At 41.7% G+C, this 22,403-nt stretch overlaps 1 protein-coding gene across 1 annotated transcript in view; it reads right to left on the reverse strand.

The window, feature by feature from the left end:
• The window catches only part of polr1a (RNA polymerase I subunit A), a 171,473-nt gene that overhangs the window by 56,726 nt on the left and 92,344 nt on the right, over positions 1 to 22,403 (reverse strand). Inside the window, exons 26-28 of the mRNA XM_078553686.1 lie at positions 15,722 to 15,857; positions 11,155 to 11,312; positions 3,338 to 3,467 (exon numbers count right to left, since the gene is read on the reverse strand). Coding sequence (XP_078409812.1) covers positions 3,338 to 3,467; positions 11,155 to 11,312; positions 15,722 to 15,857 — 424 coding nt within the window. The remainder of the gene's footprint in view (positions 1 to 3,337; positions 3,468 to 11,154; positions 11,313 to 15,721; positions 15,858 to 22,403) is intronic.

Raw genomic sequence — 22,403 nt, forward strand, 5'->3', positions numbered from 1 at the left:
AAGAGATAAAAACCTTCATGACAAACAAAGGAAAAAAGGCGAGCTTCATGGACGATAATAAATGGTTGAATGACTTGGCATTCCGAGATAATATCACCGAGTATCTTGTAGACTTGCACGTGAAACATTCTTCCCTTTATCTTACAGGAAGGAAAGGGTCAGTTTGCCAAGAAACTGTATGAGCATGTTGGAACTGCTTCAAAAACAGCTGATCATGAAGAAAGTTGTCTATTTCACAACACAATCAGCAATGCACGCTGAGACAGTGAACCATGAGAAGTATCCTGCACTGAACGGCAGCTTGAGGGAAGAATTCAAGCACAGATTTCAGGGGGGATTGTGATGAACTGTAGCTGTTTGCAGATCCATTTGGAACTGGTGTCACTGGAATTAACTGAGGTGCAAAAATAACAGTGCCCTGAAGAAAGCCTTTGGCAGAGCATGACCGTCTGACATACAGCCAACATTTTCCTTGGGATTTTGCTCAAACCTATCAAAACATGCCCCTCGCTTCATTGCGCTTTTTAAAATATTATTCGTTCATGGAATGGGGGCATCGCTGGCTCGGCCAGCATTTATTGCCTATCCCTAATTGCCCTTGAGAACTGAGTGGCTTGCAAGACCATTTCAGAGGGCATTTAAAAGTCAACCACATTGCTGTGGGTCTGGAGTCACATGTAGGCCAGACCAGGCAAGGTCAGCAAATTTCCTTCCCTAAAGGACATTAGTGAACCAGGTGAGTTTTTATGACAATCGACAATGGTTTCATGATCATCAACAGGTTTATAATTCCAGGTTTGGTAGCACATATTGCTGCGAACAGCTTTTTTCAAGAATGAAAAGCATCAAGATTACACCCGACAGACAGGCATCTATCCAGAAAGCTCCACACCACTACCTGAAGTGTATGGGCAGACAAGAACTTCTTGTGCGAGCAAAAACAATGCCAGTTATCTCGCTGAATCACTGTTCAACACAGTGCGGAGAAGCTAAGGGGATAAATTAGCCTTCTCATCTGAAGCTTGTTCATAAAGTTGTATATTTTTGTTTGGATTCATGGCGACATACATTTGCATTCATCTGATTCTGTTTCATTTTCTTCCCAAAAGTTGCACATTGCCCCCTAGCCCCACACCACCCCATCCAGAGTGTGAAAAAAATTGAAATATGCTTTCTTACGCAAAAAGGTTGGGCAAGCCATTCGCTACATCTACCGGTTACCCTTTATCCATCCTGCTTCTAGCATCCTCAAAGAACTCTAGTAAATTTGTCAAACACAATTTCCCTTTCACAAAAACATGTTGACTCTGCCTGACTGACTTGTGATTTTCTAAATGTTCCGCTACTACCTCCTTAATAATGGATTCCAGCATTTTCCCATTGACTGATGCTAGGCTAACTGGCCTATTGTTCCCCTCTTTCTGTCTCCCTCCATTCTTGAATAGAGGCTTTACATGTGTGGTTTTCCAAACCGCTGGGACCTTTCCAGGATCTAGGGAATTTTGGAAGATTACAACCAATGCTTCTACTATCTCTGCAGACACTTCTTTTAAGACCCTAGGATGCAGGCCATCAGGTCCTGGAGAGTTGTCAGCCTTTAGCCCCATTAAGTTTTCCTAATACTTTTTCTCTAGTCATTGTGATTATGATTGTTTTAAGTTTCTCCCTCCCTTTTGCCTCTTGATTTCCCACTATTCTCAGGATGCTTTTTGTGTCTTCTACTGTGAACACATACAAAATACTCATTCAAAGTCTCTACAATTTCCTTGTCTCTCATTATTAACTCCCTAGTCTCACCCTCAAAGAGACTGCTTACTTTAGCTACTCCCTTCCTTTTATATACTTGTAGAAGCTTTTACAGTCTGCTTTTATATTTCTTGGCTAGTTTTCTCTCATACTCCAATTTTTCCCTATTTTGTTTTGGTCAGCCTTTGCTGGTCTCTAATTTTTTTTCAAATCTTTTAGGCTACCACTTATCTTTGCAGTATTTTACATCTTTTCTTTCAATTGGATACCATCCTTAACTTCCTTAGTTAGCCACGGATGGTGCATTGTTCTCATAGAGCTTTTCTTTTTCAATGGACTATATCTTTGTTGAGAGTTATGAAATAGCTCCTTAAATGTTGCCAGGACTGGAAAAATTGCAGCTGTGAGGAAAGATTGGATAGGATGGGGTTGTTCTCCTTGGAACAGAGAAGGCTGAGGGGAGATTTGATTGAGATGGACAGGATTGTGAGGAGCCTGAATAGAGTGGATTGAAAGACCACTTTAGCAGAGAGGTCAGTGACTAGGGGGCGTAGATTTGTAGTGATTTGTAGAAGGTTTAAAAGGGAGATGAGGAAATATTTTTTTATCCAGAGGGTTGTGGGGCTCTGGAACTCACTGCCTGAAAGGGTAGTAGAGGCAGAAACCCTCAACTCATTTAAAAGGTGTCTGGATATGCACCTCAAGTGCCATAACCTGCAAGGCTACGGACCAAATGCTGGAAAGTGGGATTAGGCTGGGTGGCTCATTTTTCAGCCAGCGCAGGCAAGATGGTTCAAGTGCCCTCTTTCTGTGCTGTAAACTTTCTGATTCTACTGATTCTATTCTATGATTCTAAATGTCTGCCACTGCTTCTCTACTGTCTTACTTTTTAAACTTATTTTCTCTAGCCAACTTTAGCCACTTTAACCAATTCTGTCTTCATATTTTATAGTTGCTTTTATTTAAGTTTAAGACACTAGTTTCAGATCCAAATTTCTCACCCTCAAACTGAATGGGAAATTCTATCATGTTATGATTACTTTTACCTATGGGATCCTTTACTATGAGGCCAGTAATTAATCCTGTCTCATTACCTATCACCAGGTCTAAAATAGTCTGTTCCCTAGTTAGTTCCACAACCTGCTGTTCTAAGAAACTTTCTCGAATACATTCTTTGAACTCATCCCCCAAGGTACCTTTGCCAATTTGATTCATCCAATCTACATGAAGATTAAAATCTCCCACGATTATTCCACTACTTATCCTACAAAACCCCATTACTTCTTGAACTATACTCTGTCCTACAATTTAGCAACTGTCAGGGCTCCTATAAACTACTCCCATCAGTGACTTCTTCCCGTTGCTTTTCCTTATCTTCACACAAACTGATTGTACATTTTGATCCTCCGAACCAAGATCATTTCTCACTTCTGTACTGATCTCATTCTTTATTAATAAAACCATCCTACCTCCTTTTCTTTTCTTCCTGTCCTTCCAACATGTTTACATTAAGTGACAAATGTGGTCAAGTATGGAAGTTGCAGTCATAAATTTCTCACACAATGACCCACTGCAACAGTGCTAGTCTCACCTGTTTCCCGTCGCTTTCCCCAGAGTCTTGATCCAGGTCCTTCTGCGTAGCTTTCCGGGTATTCACAACTTTAAATGAGCCCAGCTTGGCACTTTTCTTCTTGATGCCGTCAAGCAGGAGTCGGAAGAACCTGACACAAGACAAGAGCATAAAAGCAAAATATTGCAGATGCTGGAAATCTGAAATAAAAACAGAAAATGCTGGTAAAACTCAGCAGGTCTGGCAGCATCTGTGGACAGAGAAACAGAGTTAACGTTCTGAATCCTATGATTCTTCTTCAGAGCTAAAGAGAAGTAGAAATGTGATGTGATGGATTTTATACTGTTCAATAGGGGTGGAGAAGGTGGAGCAAGATAGATGGTCACACATATTATAGGACACGCATTCCACTTGACTGAGCTGCCCTACCATGTCTTAACTCTACTTCCCTTATGTTAACTTTATTCTACTTTGGGTAACTTATATTAAAGATACATGAAATAGGATTTTTGACACTAAAATTCAAGATCAGTTCTCAGCCCTTAGTTTGGTGCTAGTTCATTTGGTAGTATTCTGTCCAGTACAATGTTGTCCAATATTCTAGCCACACATGGCAAATTCATGCTCTTCATCAAATGAGAAATTTTTAATGGATGGACATTAGGACCCTGCGGCAACCCATTCCACTGAGGACACAATTTCAGACGCTGTCTGGCATAAACCGTTGCCAAGCCAAAAGTAAGTAGAAAATCCTACAGGAAAAACAATCCTTAACATTAAAAAAATGAAACCTAGTTTCCATTAAATTATGTGGTAAAAGAGGCTCCCAGTGAAAAAGTGAAAGTACATTGAAATATTTTAGTTGTTGACCATAACCGTGTAATAATTAGTTGCTGTAACTACTAAGCTGATCTTGATGGGATATGTAAAGGATAATATTGTACAAACTGGTTGATGTAAGCATGTTTAGCAAGCTTAATCTGCATGCATATCATGAACTGTTAGGGGTAAACTGGTCAGTAAACCAGACAGTTCCTTGAAGGGGCATTAAGACTTTATCTGGAAACCTGGATAAATATTCTCATCAGGATATATCCTAGCATTCTTACAACTTCTAGTCTATCCACTGTTAATTTTGTGATCCTGTCACAATGAAGTGCATGCTCTGGTTCTACATGAGAACAGTTGTTGCTAATTGAGGAAAGGTTAGGGCATTATTCTTAAGTATATATATAAGAACCGGTTTCCACCTGTGTGAGAGGGGAGAAGGAAAGGGGAGTCTGTACCTGTATTCTCTGGGTTTTGTGAAAGAACCTACATTAAGGAAAGACTGGTTCCAGATTCCTTCTCGACTCAGTGAATGAGCAGCGAGTTTTAACACCCACTGCCATCATAATTGATCATTACCCCTGCAAAGGAGCTCATTTCTATAATGAATGCTTTGACTAGGACTATAGATGGCCTTGGGGCTCTAATCTCAACTGTTACTCATGCCCAACAAATATCACCTGCTGCAGTTTGAAAGGATCCAGTTCTGTAGAGGTTCAAAGCCATAGTCAGATGGTCTCTGGCAGAGCCATAGAATTTACTTAACTGCTGCTTTAGGGATACGGCATACTCCCACAGCTGCCTTATTATTGGATACGTGAAAAGGGCAGGCGTGTCCTCAACCTCTACTCTAATTCTTCATTGTACTGATGTGTCGGTGGAAAAAAAAAGATATTCTTAGACATGACTATATAGGTCTGAATGCCATGAGTGAGGTTAATGTGTATGAAAAAAATGTTAATTCTTTCCCTTTCCTTAGGTCATCTCCTCTAAAATCAAGAACAATGATTATATATGAGATTGTTTACTCTTAGCTGTGGTTCCCTCAAAGGAGGTGGAGCAAGATAGAAGGTCAGGGATAGGTGACAGCTAAGGAGAGATTGACGAAGATGTCATGAACCCAAGACAACAGTCCCTTTACACTTAACACTACCTTTACTCCTTCAGCACTCCCTTTGTCTTGCGTCCATGACTTTTTTGTCAATCTCTCCTTAGCTGTCCCCTATCCCTGACCTTCTATCTTGCTCCACCCCCTTTTAAACAGTATAAAATCCATCACATTTCTACTTCTCTTTAGCTCTGAAGAAGAGTCATACGGACTCGAAACGTTAACTCTGTTTCTCTCTCCACAGATGCTGCCAGGCCTGCTGAGTTTTATCAGCATTTTCTGTTTTTATTACAAGACAAGAGCAACAATGGAAGCCTCTTCTGTGTAAAAGATCCGCAGCCTGCTCATTTTGGAATGTATCACAGTGATACGCTGCTTAAGACCGATGTGGTGAAATAAAAGTCTTCCCCATTATTATAGAGAACATAAAGGACACAATCAGTCCATTCAACCTAAATGGTCCATATAAGTCTACACAGAGTCACGTGAAATCTGGAGCCAATCGGAAAAATCCAAATGTCCATGTATTACTGGCAGTGAAACAATGTAGGAACTGTGAAGTCACTTACACCCATCTCCAAAAAGCGCACAAAAAAAATACACACGTACATGACACTCGACAGTCTACTGAAGTTCTCTTAATTCTAACCTCCAGATCAGAAGCGTGATTACCTGCTAAAAGGGAAACCATAAGGAACATAGGCACACATTGAGTTATCTTCCAAGCTGCAAATTTCAACAGAAATGCTGACCTCAGAAGACCTTAAGACCGAATGACAAAGGAGCAGAAATTAGGCCATTTGGCTCATCAAGTCTGCTCCGCCATTCAATCATGGCTGATAAGTTTCTCAACCCCATTCTCCCGCCTTCTCCCTGTAACCTTTGATCCCTTTACCAATCAAGAACCTATCTATCTCCGTCTTAAATACACTCAATGACCTGGCCTCCACAGCCTTCTGTGGCAATGAGTTCCATTGATTCACCACTCTCTGGCTAAAGAAGTTTCTCCTCATCTCTGTTCTAAAAGGTCTTCCCTTTACTCTGAGGCTGTGCCCTCGGGTCCTAGTCTCTCCTACTAATGGAAACATCTTCCCCACGTCCATTCTATCCAGGCCTTTCAGTATTCTGTAAGTTTCAATCAGATCCCCCCTTATCCTTCTAAACTCCATTGAGTATAGACCCAGAGTCCTCAAACGTTCCTCTCATCATCTGTGTTGCATTCCTACACGCTTAGGAACACCACAGCCAAGAGTAAACAATCTCATATATAATTGTTCAATTGTAATGGCTAGCAACTTACTTATCTCCACTGACAAAATAATCAGATTATGTAGTCAGCGGTTCAACTTGGTTTCTATTTCAATCCGACAGCTGCCTCATTATTGGATACGTGAAAAGGGCAGGCGTGTCCTCAACCTCTACTCTAATTCTTCATTGTACTGATGTGTAGGTGGCAAAAAAAAAGATATTCTTAGACATGACTATATAGGTCTGAATGCCGTGAGTGAGGTTAATGTGTATGAAAAAAATGTTAATTCTTTCCCTTTCCTTAGGTCATCTCCTCTAAAATCAAGAACAATGATTATATATGAGATTGTTTACTCTTAGCTGTGGTTCCCTCAAAGGAGGTGGAGCAAGACAGAAGGTCAGGGATAGGTGACAGCTAAGGAGAGATTGACGAAGATGTCATGAACCCAAGACAACAGTCCCTTTACACTTAACACTACCTTTACTCCTTCAGCACTCCCTTTGTCTTGCGTCCATGACTTTTTTGTCAATCTCTCCTTAGCTGTCCCCTATCCCTGACCTTCTATCTTGCTCCATCCCCTCTTAAATAGTATAAAATCCATCACATCACATTTCTACTTCTCTTTAGCTCTGAAGAAGTCATGCGGACTCGAAACGTTAACTCTATTTCTCTCTCCACAGATGCTGCCAGGCCTGCTGAGTTTTATCAGCATTTTCTGTTTTTATTACAAGACAAGAGCAACAATGGAAACCTCTGCTGTATAAAAGATCCGCTGCCTACTCATTTTGGAATGTATCACAGTGGTACGCTGCTTAAGACTGATGTGGTGAAATAAAAGTCTTCCCCATTATTATAGAGAACATAAAGGGCACAATCAGTCCATTCAACCTAAATGGTCCATATAAGTCTACACAGAGTCACGTGAAATCTGGAACCAATCGGAAAAATCCAAACGTCCATGTATTACTGGCAGAGAAACAATGCAGGAACACACTGAAGTCACTTACACCCATCTCCAAAAAGCACACAAAAAAAATACACATGTACATGACACCCGACAGTCTACTGAAGTTCTCTTAATTCTAACCTCCAGATCAGAAGCGTCTCCTTACCTGTCACCTATCCCTGACATTCTATCTTGCTTCACCTCCTTTGAGGGAACCACAGCTAAGAGTAAACAATCTCATATATAATCGTCGTTCTTGATTTTAGAGGAGATGACCTAAGGAAAGGGAAAGACCTGCTAAAAGGGAAACCATAAGGAACATGGGCACACATTGAGTTATCTTCCAAGCTGCAAATTTCAACAGAAATGCTGACCTCATCATCTGTGTTGCATTCCTACACGCTTAGGAACACCACAGCCAAGGGTAAACAATCTCATATATAATTGTTCAATTGTAATGGCTAGCAACTTACTTATCTCCACTGACAAAATAATCAGATTGTGTAGTCAGCGGTTCAACTTGGTTTCTATTTCAATCCGACAACAAACTTACGCTTAACCATGGATTAGGAACATAAAAACAGCAATATGCCCATTCAGCCTCTCGGGTTTCTTCTGCTATTCAATTAGCTAATTTTTCATATCTAAAAGGCGCAATTCTTAAATCAAAAGTGCTTTGGAAAATTAACATATTAATCATAAAGAGTTCTGCTCTTCCTTCTCCACAGGGCAGGATTGCTTATTTTCCATACCAACTGAATGCCGAATATGTGGCCCTGTAAATGAACTTGGACTCTCAGCACAGAGGATATTTCAGCCTATATAGTGCTACAAGACAATTAAAAATGACATTAAAAATTACAAGACAATTAAAAACAAAAGAAAAAGGGCGTTTGAAACATAGATGTACAAGCTTTTTGGTTACTTAATGAAAGGAACCCCACAGGCAAGAAGTATTAGCTCAAGGGTTAATGCTTCTGTCACCTTGATGACATGAGCTCAGGTCCTGCATGTGCTTGGCGGCAAGTGATTTGTGATTGGTTAATATGATCTTACAGTATTACTGTAAATATAAGAATGGCCAACATTCAGCCCAAAGGTAATTTCTGCTTCCCTCAAGTTATGAGATCCAGCTGCATTTTGAATATTCCAAACTTCAATTATTCCTTGGAGAAAATAAAATTCTGTTGACATTTGTGAGATCTTATTGCCGAGAAACTTAAAAACATTTTCACTTCCAGTGATGTTTGACAGAATAGGGGGATAGTACCAAAGCGGTAATGTGACTGGACTAGTAAATCAGAGGCCTACATAATGCTCGGAAGACAGGAGTCCAAGTTCCACAATAGCAGCTGGAGGAATTTAAATTCAACCAATTAATAAATCTGGAACAAAATCATTAATAATGATCATGAAATACCCGATTGTCCTAAAAACCCACCTGCTTCGTTAATGTCCTTCTGGCCTACATGTGACTCCAGACCCACACCAATGTGCTTGACTCTTACACTGCCCTCTGAAATGGCTGAGCAAGCCACTCATCGCCACCTGCTCAAGGGCAATTTGAGATGGGCAATAACAATGGGCACTGGCTTTGTCAGTGCTGCTCACATTCCAGGAACAAATTACAAAAGGAGGACCACAAAAAATACCAATCATCAGAGAGTTAAGTTAACTCTAGAGGATTAGACCATTCATGTCCTCTCCTTCCTTTTTTTTTTGATGATCTCATCCCTCCAGAAGATTCTGAAACCCTCGAATCAAATAATGCTCATCTTCCACAAACCCTGTTCAGTTTCTAACTGCATGCCGACGGAAATTAAACAAGCCAAAGTCATTAGATTACTTGCCTTTAAAAATCCCTTTTTAATTGTATGTGGAGCTTGCATACAGAGATTGCATTTAACATTAGGCAATTAGTTAGTATGTAAAAGGATCTCACAATCAATAAGCCCTCCACCACAAAGGGTATAGTGGCTCTATAACCATTGTGTCCGTCAGCTGTTTCCTAAAGCAATTCACTCACTACCTGGCTATCTCTTCAAATATACTTATGTTGAAAGCATTGCAACATCCTTAGGATATCTTTGAAAGACAAGAAATGAATGATAACTCTGCATTAAAGATCCTATTTCTCACCGCTCCACACATCTTTCACTGTATAATAATATAATTAGTCGTTTGGTAGTACAGAACTAGAGTATTGCTGAAAAGAGACATTTTTTCAAAGCTTTTCGTCTTGCACTCACAGGACAACCACAAGAATGCCAATGTCAGGGGAAGCAACGACTTTATGCTGTATGAGAAGAGAGTGCTGATTGATTGGCAAGCGGACTCTGATTGGTAGAGGCATTGTCATGAAGAATGTGTCAGTTAATGGTGACTGACAATAAACCGAGGAATATCACTTATTTTGTTTCGCTGAAACAGGCACAATGTGTGTACATGTCCTTTCTGTCTGCAAAGAACAGTATGTCCCTACTGCTGTTCGCAATGGACAAGATACATACCATACCCAACCGAATTCTTGTAAATTTCGCATTACAGTCAGACTACCTGCCTCTGAGAAAGGAAAGTAACCAAGAAGCAGACGACTGAGGAGGTCAGTCAGGGGGAAGAGGTTGGCAAACAGATATGAGGAAGGAGTGGGGGTGGTGGGAGAGTCAGAGACCGAGGCAGGGGGGTGGGGTCAGATAGGCAGAGACATGGGGATGTGGTCAGACAGGCAGAGTCGGGATTTGGAAATGGCAATGGGTGAGCACTCCGGAGATCAAGGAAGTGGTAGTAGCAGATCGGGGCAGGTAAGCATCTGAATATTAGGGGGTTGGGGAGGGTGGGGGGGGAAATTGGAGATTGGAATTGTTGGGGAAGTCGAACAATTTTGGGTCTAGTCGTGATGTCTGTAAAGAGGTTAGATTGTTGGATCTGGAGGAAACACCTCTCCTCCTCCTGGCCCACAAGCAGTGCTGTAAACACACCCACCTCCTTTTACCTGTCAGGACACCTGAGCCCTGGTTTAAAATTTTAAAAATCCTGTTAAAGTGGAGCTACACGGTCTCCTTAAAAGATTTCAGTCACCGACCCATCTCCTGAGAGTTGGTCTACTGGGAACAACAAGCTCTAGGTAAAGTTGTTAACCCAATAACTTTTAGCGTCAATGTGATTCTGTCTGTTTAGTGGAGTTTGGTTAGTAGAGGTGCCATGAGATTAGGAATTAGCAGGACATGTCGGATCTCTGGCACAGGAGAATGGAGGTGAGGCCACGATCAGATCAGCCATGATCTTGTTGAATGGAAAATCAGACCTAAAGGGCCAAACAGCCTACTCCAGCTCCCATTTCTTTCTTAAGCTATGATTAAGAATAAGAGGTTGCCCTCTTAAGGTAGCAACGAGGAGAATTTTTTCCTCTCAGATTGTCGATCTGCGGAATTCTCTTCCCCAGAAAGCAGTGGAGGCTGGGTCATTGAATTTATTCAAAGCTGTTAGTTAGATTTTTGATAGACAAAGGAGTGAAAGGTTATGGGGGTGGGGAGGTGGGGGTGCAGACAAGAAGGCAGAGTTCAGGTGACAACCAGATCAGTTTATCAACTGGTGGGGCAGGTTCTAAGGGCCGAATGGCCTACTCCTATTGTTGCTACGGCACAGCATGAATAATGGCTGAATAATGGCTGCTTCCCATGCTGAAATATCTATGTATAACCCATTACCTGGTTTCCATGTAGTGCAATAAATCATCTGGTGTCAAACATTTCTCTTGCCGATACAGTTTGTAATCCAGGAAATAAAACTTTACTTGGTAAATTCTGAACTTCTCCAGCCTGCTTTGAACCTGAAAAGAATCCTTCACCTTGATTTTGTGTAAAACCTGAAATTTATTTAAAAGAGAACATGCAATTCCACGTTAAAAGAAATAAGTAGCAAAATGCAAAGTGACAAATTCAAATTTCTGTGATAGAATTTTGAAGCTGCATATTATAAGCACTAAAACAGTTTGATTTATCCTTGAATGCAGTGAATGGATACAATTAAGCAGAGAGAGAGAGCAATAAACAAATCAGATAGAGGACAGATGACAATCTGCAATGGATGTAGACTACACGATACAGAAAAGATTTACATTTTCTACAAATTCAGAAAAGTAATAGACACTTAATTTGTGGTTTCAGTGCTTGTGAGATAATGCAATTAGAGGTGTCAGCTGTGGCTCAGTTCATAGCACCCTCGCCTTTGAATCAGAGGGTTGTGAGTTCATGTCCCACTCCCGGAAACCAAGAACTGTGATCGTACTCGAAAAGAGTTGCAATCTGTGACTGTTGATAACTCGAAAGAGTATCAATACTACAAACCTTTAGTGAGCTAAGATTATACCATTTGACAAGAGTGCTAGACAACAATGCTACAGGATATTGTTCGGTAACAAAGGCACAAGAAGCAAGTGCTATTTTGAAAGCCCTATAATGTAGAGAGGGGAAGTTTCTTTTTTAAACATCAGCAAAACCACAAGAAATTTAATCCCATCTCCTTTGCTCGTCAGCAAAAGCTGACTGTAGTATAACATGAAACAGTTTTTATTTCTTCTGCTCCCTCAACATTGGCGCCATATAGTAAGGCAATCATTTGAATCTTTCGCTCTGGTGCCCACGTGGCCCAAGAACAACTCTTATGCCTGCTTTAAATAGCAGAGTCTGTAAAAGGAGCATATTTTGGGGGGGATTTCCAGATAAACTCAAGAACACCACAGCTATCACCACCTCTCAACACTCTCCCAAACTGATATCCTTCCCTCCACAGGAATTTTACAGAAACCTCTTTGGAGATGGGGTTCAACCCCCAACTTCGGAGGAGAAATGCCCCAACACTTAAATTCATCTTCAAAGTGTAGTAAGATTGAAGGCTGGGAATGGGTAAATGCTATTTTAACCATGAAGGCTTAAAAAAAACAAAATATTCCTTACTTGAGACAGACAGCAAGTCACCTAGACCACAGGACTGCAGATGGCTCCTTAGGTGGAACTTGAGCATGTCCTGCATTGGCCATATCTGGGTCCCCATTGTTAGCAAAGCCCTGAAGTTAAGGAGTAAATATGACCCCCAGACCTACAGAGGTTTTAATGCTTCACTGATGTGGATGTCAAGCATACCAAGAGACCCGTGTGGAATAACTGGGACCAGAAAGATTGGACTCTTCCAACACAGGTGTGACTCAGATTGGTCAATATAACCAATCTTTCTTCGAAAATTAAAGATATATAAAATAGGATTTTTGACATTAAAATTCAATATCCATTCTCAGTGCTTAGTTTGGCGATAATTCTTTTGGTAACAATCTGTCCAGTACAATGGTGGCCAATATTCTTGCTACATGTGGCAAATTGATGCTCTTCATCAAATGAGCAATTTTTAATGGATGGACATTAGGACCCTGCGGCAACCCATTCGACTGAGGACACAATTCCAGACACTGTCTGGCACAAACCATTGCCAAGCCAAAAGTAAGTAGAAAATCCTACAGGGGAAACAATTCTTAACATTAAAAAACTGAAACCTAGTTTCTATTAAAGTATGTAGTAAAAGAGGTTTCCAGTGAAGAAATGAAAGTACTTTGAAATATTTTAGTTGCTAACTATAACTGTGTAATGATTAGTTGCCGCAACTAAAGCTATTCTTTGACAGAGACAGCTGCTGTCACGGTGCAGTGAACTATTGCTCACTTTTAGTGCATTCCCTCAATGCCAGTTCATATCTGTTACAAGATTCACCCCATTCTTTGCTTATACTTTGAGTGATGTGGCAAATATGATAATCTGATTGCCACAAGTTTGGCGAGCATTGAAACCCCTTTGGACAACACAGGTTTAGTATATGTAGAAGGATGTCTCAGAAAATCAAACAGGGTATCTCTGACACAGAGGGAGAAGGCTATAAAAGTGAAGACTTTACAGCAATAACCGAAAGATACAGGCAGATGACAAGTTTCCCTGACGTCGAGTGACATGAGATTCAATCCAACTAGAGCTAACGGTACAGATAGTGAATTTACCCAGGAGCAAAGGATCAAGGAGAATTATGATGACACAACTTAACTTCTGTAATTTGTCAATGTACCCTATCAACTCATTTTCATACTGCTATGATCCTTAAGTTAATAAACAATTATTTGTTTGTGACTTTGTTGTTTGATGACTTCTTTGATAATTGGCAAGAAAACTTTAATTTGTTATTGAGATGTTAATTAATCTTGATGGGATACGTAAAGGCTAATATTGTACAAACTGGTTGATGTAAGCGGACTTAGCAAGCTAAATCTGCATGCACATCGTGAACTGTTTGGGGTAAACTGGTCAGTAAACCAGACAGTTCCTTGAAGGGGCATTAAGACTTTATCTGGTAACCTGGATAAATATTCTCATCAGGATATATCTTAGCATTCTTACAACTTCTAGTCTATCCACTGTTAATTTTGTGATCCTGTCACAATGAAGTGCATGCTCTGGTTCTACGTGAGAACAGTTGTTGCTAATTGAGGAAAGGTTAGGGCATTATTCTTAAGTATATATAAGAACCAGTTTCCACCTGTGTGAGAGGGGAGAAGGAAAGGGGAGTCTGTACCTGTATTCTCTGGGTTTTGTGAATGAACCTACATTAAGGAAAGACTGGTTCCAGATTCCTTCTTGACTCAGTGAATGAGCAGCGAGTTTTAACATCCACTGCCATCATAATTGATCATTACCCCTGCAAAGGAACTCATTTCCATAATGGATGCTTTGACTAGGACTATAGACAGCCTTGGGGCTCTAATCTCAACTGTCACTCATGCCCAACAAATATCACCTGCTGTAGCTTGAAAGGATCCAGTTCTGCAGAGATTCAAAGCCATAGTCAGATGGTCTCTGGCACAGCCACAGAATTTACTTAACTGCTGCATTAGGGATACGGCATACTCCCACAGCTGCCTCATTACTGGATACGTGACCTCAGCCTCTGCTCTGATTCTTCATTGTACTGAAGTGTAGGTAGCTAAAAAAATCTCCTTAGACATGACTACATAGGACTGAATGCAGTGAGTGAGGTTAATGTGTATGTAATGTTAATTTTTTCCCCTTTTCTTAAATTGTCTCTTCTAAGATCAAGAACAACATATATTTCCATATGCCTTCAGTGTAATAAAGCATTCCAAGGTACTTCACAGGGGCATTATAAAACAAAATTGGACACTGAACCACATAAGGAGTTTTAGGGCAGGTGACCAAAAGCTTGGTCTAAAGAAACGTCTAAAAGGAAGAAAGTGAGGAAAAGAGGCTGAGAGGTTTAAGAAAGAAATTCCAGAGCTTAGGGCCTCAACAGCTGAAGGCATGACCACCAATGATAGTGATTAAAATCAGGATTGATCACAGGACTAGTAATCCAGAAATTCAGGTTAATGTTCTGAGGACGGGTGCAAATCCCACCATGGCAGCTGGTGGAATGTGAATTCAATTAATAAATCTGGAATATAAAGCTAGTTTCAGTAATGGTGACCATGAAACTATCATCAATTGTTGTAAAAACCCATATGGTTCACTAATGTCCTTTAGGGAAGGAAATCTGCTGTCCTTACCTGGCCTGGCCTACATATGACTCCAGACCCACAGCAATGTGGTTAACTCTTAAATGCCCTCTGAAATGGGGCAGCAAGCCACTGAGTTCAAGGGCAATTAGGGATGGGCAACAAATGCTGATCTTGCCAATGATGTCCACATCCCATGAAAGAATAAAAAGGTCAGAATTAGATCACCAGTTAACAGGGTGCCCACCTTCAAAATTTTAAATGTGGCAACTTGGAGTGCAGCTGCAAACATATCATATATGGAAAATATCAGCCTCAAATAAATACATAGAGCTACATAAGCATAAGCAAGTCAGTCAGCAAATACAAATAAAATAATACAAACAAACTGAGAGAATAGCTACAGCAACAAAACAAAATTTGGCAGCCAATAAGTCACTGGGCTCCCCTTTAAAACTACAATTTCCCATCAGGCTTAGGCAGCCTTCAATAGAGAGCTTCTTAAAGCATTGCCTTGCCACAGAATGTGACAGGAAACTGGCCTAATGCCTGCTCACCTGAATATATAATTCCCATCTCCATTCAACCCATGGCACATACCCAACTACATAATCAACCCCAGTATTTAATGTTCATATTTAATGTGATACCTATAACATGAAAAATACATCAGTCCATAAACTAAAAGTTGTCTCTTTTTGACCTTTTACCTAAAGAAATATGCCTACCTCTGCCAAACACACCCTCGTAAGCTGCTTTTTCAGTTTCTTAACCTTCTTCAATGCTTTCTTTGTGTTTAACACAGGAATGCTCATCATTGGAGTTTTAATATTGGCACTTGCCACCATTAGAATTTCACGCAACCTTTTTGAAAAGAAAAACGAGATAGATTACATTGCACCAGTCATATGTTACATTGCTGTACTTGTTTATTTTGTGCATGCAGAAAAGAGAGAAAAATAAAACACACGTTAAAAGGTCAAAGCATTTTAGACTTGTTACAATATTCTCAATTCATCAATTACACATTAATTCTGCTCCTTAACAGAAACAGATTTTAAGGAAAATGAGGAACGAACTATGATCCAGTACTCTGAAGAGCTCACAGTATTTGAATCTTGTGCAATCAGAGGCACATGGCTTACATAAGAAATAGAAGCAGAAGGCCACTCAGCCTCTTGAGCCTGCTCCACCATTCATTAAAATCACAGCTGATTTTCTGCCTCAACTCCACTTCCCCACCCACTCCCCATATCCATTGATTCCATGAAAGACCATACATCTCTCTATCCCAGCCTTGAATATACTTTGCTTTATTCGATGGGCAACAGGCTGCATCTTCAAGGAAATCAGGAGGCATAAGAACATAAGAAATAGAAGCAGAAAAAGACCATTCAGCCTTTCAAGCATGTGCTGCCATCCAGCAAGGTCTACCTGAATCTTCTACCTCAACTCTACCTTTCCGCGTGATCCTTATACGTCTTAATTCCTTTAGTAACCAAAATACATCACCATAGAAACACAGATCAAGGCCTAATATATTTGTCATAAGACTTCTTTACTTGTACACTTCAATCCCTCCAATAAAGGCTAACATACCATTTCCCTTCCTAATTGCTTTCTGTACCTGCATGCTAACCTTAAGATTTATTAAAATAATTTGATAAACAATTTAATAAATATCAACTTTCTGCACAGGGACACCCAGGTTTTAGTCTCTCACCACTTAAGAAATATTCTATTCTGGTTTTCTGTTTTCCCTACCAAAGTGGATAACTTCATAGAAGCATCATGAGGGGAACCACATTGTGTTCTGTCTGGCATGTACTTGCCCATTCTGGTCTATATTCCACTGCAGCCTCTGTGCCCTCCTCATAGCTTACTTTCCCAAATAACTTAGTATTTTTTAAATACACCTTATACAGAAATTACACACACACCAATGAATAGTGGGTTGGAAGCAAATAGGACAATAATCAGCTGGGGAAGCTGTTAGAGTAGAGAGCGTTTACTGATTGCCTAATTATCTTATACCTGTGCAAAGAGCACTTGAATCTGATACTGGATGAAAAAGATACAAAGTGTTCCATCTGTCAAAATGGATGTCCCTAACCTTATTTTCCCATCATCAGTATTTAGCAGATGCACCCAAGTCATTGTCATGGGTTCAAGTGCCTAGGCTGATGCTCCTGTACAGCGCTGAGGGCATAAAGAACTGTCAAAGCTGTCGTCTTTCAGATGAGACATTAAAGTGAGACAATGTCTGCCCTCTCAGATAGATACAAAAGGTCCCATAGCACTATTTGAAGAAGAGTAATTGAGTTTAACCTGGTGTCCTGGCCAACATATATCCCTCAATCTGAACACTAAAACAGATGATCTGGCCATTTATTTCACTGCTGTTTGTGGATTCTTGTGGAGTACCATATTTCCTACATGTCAAAAAAACTTGACGCCAAGTGCTTTGGGACATCCTGAAATTGTTAAAGGTGCTACATGAAATGCAAGATTATATTTCCTTTAGATTAAAAAAGACAAAGGGAAGTCGTAATCCTCTGTTCACAGAATCACGGAATTACAGAGCAGAAGAGGCCCTACGGCCCATCGAGTCTGCACCAACACATGAGAAACATCTGACCTACCTACCTAATCCCATTTACCAGCATTTGGCCCATAGCCTTGAATGTTATGACATGCCAAGTGCTCACGCAGGTACTTTTTAAAGAATGTGAGGCAACCCACCTCCACCACCCTCCCAGGCAGTGCATTCCAGACCGTCACCACCCTCTGGGTAAAAAGGTTTTTCCTCACATCCCCCCTAAACCTCCTGCCCCTCACATTGAACTTGTGTCCCCTCGTGACTGACCCTTCAACTAAGGGGAACAGCTGCTCCCTATCCACTCTGTCCATGCCCGTCATAATCTTGTACACCTTGATCAAGTGTCAGCTGTGGCTCAGTTCATAGCACCCTCGCCTTTGAATCAGAGGGTTGTGGGTTCATGTCCCACTCCCGGAAAACCAAGAACTGTGATTGTACTCGAAAGAGTTGCAATCTGTGACTGTTGATAACTCGAAAGAGTTTGATCAGGTCGCTCCTCGGTCTTCTCTGCTCCAACAAAAACAACCCAAGTCTATACAACCTCTCTTCATAACTTAAATGTTTCATCCCAGGTAACATCCTGGTGAATCTCCTCTGCACCCCCTCCAGTGCAATCACATCCTTCCTATAATGTGGCAGCCAGAACTGCATACAGTACTCCAGCTGTGGCCTCACCAAGGTTCTATACAACTCCAACATGACCGCCCTACTTTTGTAATCTATGCCTCGATTGACAAAGGCAAGTGTCCCATATCCCTATTTCATCACCCCACTAACATGCCCCTCCGCCTTCAGAGATCTACGGACACACACGCCAAGGTCCCTTTGTTCCTCAGAACTACTTAGTGTCATGCTGTTCATTGAATACTTCCTTGTCAAATTACTCCTTCCAAAGTGTATCATCTCACACTTTTCAGGGTTAAATTCCATCTGCCACTTATCTGCCCATTTGACCATCCCACCTATATCTTCCTGCAGCCCAAGACACTCAACCTCACTGTTAACCAACCGACCAATCTTTATGTCATCCGTAAACTTACTAATCCTACCCCCAACATAGTCATCTATGTCGTTTATATAAATGACAAATAATAGGGGACCCAGCACAGATCCCTGTGGTACTCCACTGGACACTGGTTTCCAGTCACTAGAGCATCCTTTTGTCATCACCCTATGGTTCCTACAACTAAGCCAATTTTGAATTCACCTTATCAAATTACCCTGTATCCCATGTGCATTTGCCTTCTTTATAAGACTCCCATGTGGGACCTTGTCAAAGGCTTTGCTGAAATCCATATAAACTACATCAACTGCACTACCCTCATCTACACACCTGGTCTCCTCCTCAAAAAATTCAATCAAATTTGTTAGGCATGACCTCCCTCTGACAAAGCCATGCTGACTATCCCTGATCAAGCCTTGCCTCCCTAAGTGGAGATAGATACACTCCTTCAGAACTTTCTCCAATAGTTTCCCTACCACTGATGTGAGACTCACTGGCCTGTAGTTCCCTGGCTTATCTCTACAACCCTTAATTAGCAGAACCACATTAGCTGTTCTCCAGTCCTCTGGCACCTCCCCCGTGGCCAGAGAGGAATTAAAAATTTGGGTCAAAGCCCCTGCGATCTCCTCTCTTGCCTCCCTGATCAGTCTGAGACACAAATCATCTGGACCTGGAGATTTGTCCACTTTTAAGCCTGCCAACACCTCCAATACCTTGTCATTCTCTATATCAATTTGCTTAAGAACCTTGCAGTCTCTCTCCCCGAGTTCAATACTTTCATCCTCATTCTCTTGGGTGAAGACGGATGTGAAGTATTCATTCAACACTCTACCGATGTCCTCTGGCTCTACCCATAGATTGCCCCCTTGGTCCCTTATGGGCCCCACTCTTTCCCTGGTTATCCTCTTCCCATTGATATACTTATGGAATATCTTGGCATTTTCTCTACCTTTTAGCCTATTTCGATCCCTTTCCCCCACCCCACCCCACCAGGGCTATCTGTCATTTGCTCGTCCAGCTTTCTACCCTTAATGTCATCATTGGCACATTCCTCAGCTAATATCACCACCGTCAACACCCCTTTGTCCTTTTGTCTATGACATCTTTGGCAATCTGTTCTTTGCCTCCACCTATCACTGGCCCTCTACCCAGCTCTACCTGTGCCACCCCGCTTCAACCAGCTTATATTCCACCTCATTTCTATATTTCTTAGTTCTAATGAAGAGTCATACGGACTCGAAACGTTAACTGTATTCCTCTCCGCAGATGCTGTCAGACCTGCTGAGTTTTTCCAGGTATTTTTGTTTTTGTTTCAGATTTCCAGCATCCTGAGTGTTTTGCTTTTATTAAACTGTACCATGTTGTGGTCACTATCACTAAAATGCTCACCCACCACCACCTCAGCCACCTGTCCGGCTTCATTCCCCAGAATTAGGTCCAGCGCTGTGCCGTCCCTTGTTGGACCCTCTACATATTGACCTAAAAAGTTCTCCTGTACACATTTCAAGAAATCCACTCCATCCAAGCCCTTAACACTATGTCTATCCCAATTAATGTTGGGAAAGTTGAAATCGCCTAATATAATTACCCCATTGTTATTGTTTTAACATACCCCCGCAAATTGTGCACATATTTGCTCCTCAATTTCCCGCTGACTATCTGGGAGTCTATAATAAACACCTAACAATGTGGCTGCCACTTTTTTATTCTTAAGCTCTATCCACAAAGCTTCATTCGATGCCCCCTCTAAGATATCATCTCTCCTTACTGCAGTAACTGACTCCTTAACTAATAATGCAATGCCTTCTCCTCTTTTACCCCCTCCCCAGTCTCGCCTGAAGATTCTATATCACGGAATGTTGAGCTGCCAATCCTGCCCCTCTCTCAACCATGTCTCAGTGTTGGCTACTATATCACAATTCCACGTGTCAATCCTCACCCTTAACTCATCCATTTTACCTGTAATACTCCTGGCATTAAAGTAGAGGCCATCCAGCCTTGCCTTATTCCCTTGAAACATAATGCAGCTGTACTCCCTCTGACTTGATTGTTTTACTGTATTATGATGTGTCCCTATTCTGCTAACATTATGTGTCCCCTCTCCCTGCCGAATTAGTTTAAACTCCTCCCAACAGCACTAGCAAACCCGCCCACAAGGATGGGAGTCCCGCTCTGGTTCAGATGTAGACCGTCCTGCTTGGACAGGTCCCACCTTCCCCAGAAACGGTCCCAGTGATCCAGGAATCTAAAACCCTCCCTCCTGCACCAACTCTTAAGCCACGTACTCATCTGCGCTATTCTCCTATTTCTGAGCTTGCTAGCACGTGGCACTGGGAGTAATCCAGAGATTACAACCCGAGAGGTCTTGCTTTTTTGTCTACTGCCTAACTCCCTGAATTCTTGATGCAAGACCTCATCCCTCTTTCTACCTATGTCATTGGTACCAACATGTACCATGACCTCTGCCTTATCGGCCTCCCCCTTCAGGATGCCCTGCAGTCGTTCAATGACATCCTGGACCCTGGCACCAGGGAGACAACAAACCATCCTGGAGTCACCTTGACAGCCACAGTAGCGCCTATCTGTTCCCCTGACGATAGAATCCCCTATTACTATTGCTCTTCCTCCCTTCCTCCCCTCCTGTACAGACAGGCTGCTTGTGGTGCCAGAAGCTTGGCTCTGTCTGCACTCCCTGGAGGAACCAGCGCCCTCATCAGCCTCCAAAATGGAATACCGATTTGCGAGCGGAACCCCAGGGGACTCCTGAACTACCTGCCTGTTTCTCTTGGACTGCCTGGTGGTCACCCATTCCCTTCCTTCCTCAATTCCCTCCAGCTGCGGTGTGACCACCTCTCTAAACGTGCTATCCACGATGCTCCCAGACTCGCGGATGCTCCACAGTGTTCCCAGCCGCCGTTCCAGCTCTAAAACCCGAGCTTCCAGGAGCTGCAGCTGGACACACTTCCTGCACACATGCTGGTCCCAGGCACTGGAAATGTCCCCAGCTTCCCACATGGAGCACGAGGAGCACACCACAGCTTCGAGCTCTCCAGCCATGACTTATCCCTTTAAATTAAACCTTTTAAATCAATTACTCTAGGGCCCTTCTTTCCCGATCCTCGTTACTGTAGAATATACAAACTATTAACCACAAAAAGACCTTAAACTATAAGCGATTAAAGTAGTAAATACCTTACCCACTACTTACCAGTGATTCTTTTCCCTTGTACCCTCCAGCAGGGCAAGACCCACACTCTGAAGATAGCAAAGAAAAAATGCAAAGAGCACCTCGTTCCCTATGCACCGAATTCCCACTGTGCACCAAATTGCCAATACCCACTCTGGCTGTCTCTCACTCATGTTGAGCTCTCTCCCCTGTTTATGTGCAAGCACACTATAGTGTGCTTCAAGATAGTCCCTTTCTTAAATTGAACTGAGGTGACTCACACTAGTTAAGCTTCAAATAGTAATTAACACCTATTCAGGCCCTAATCAGGCTTCAGGTGTTTGATATTTAACTGTCACACAGTCAGCTGAGTCAGCTACCTTACCAACCTTTTAACTAGGCTACTGAGAAATTAAAGAGAAAGACTTACCAGTTCAATTCCCACTGGCTATTCTTAAATAAAAACAAAATACCGCGATGCTGGAAATGTGAAATTAAAAAAACAAAGTGCTGGAAATACTCAGCAGATCAGGCAGCATCTGTGGAGAGAGAGACAGGGTTTGCGTTTCGATCCAAAATGTCTCTTCTTTAGCACTGAAGGGAGGTAGAAATGTGATGAGGTTTATGCCATTGAAAGGAGGG

This window comes from Cetorhinus maximus, chromosome 1 (assembly GCF_964194155.1).
Source record: "Cetorhinus maximus chromosome 1, sCetMax3.hap1.1, whole genome shotgun sequence".
In the NCBI taxonomy this organism is placed as follows: Eukaryota; Metazoa; Chordata; class Chondrichthyes; order Lamniformes; family Cetorhinidae; genus Cetorhinus; species Cetorhinus maximus.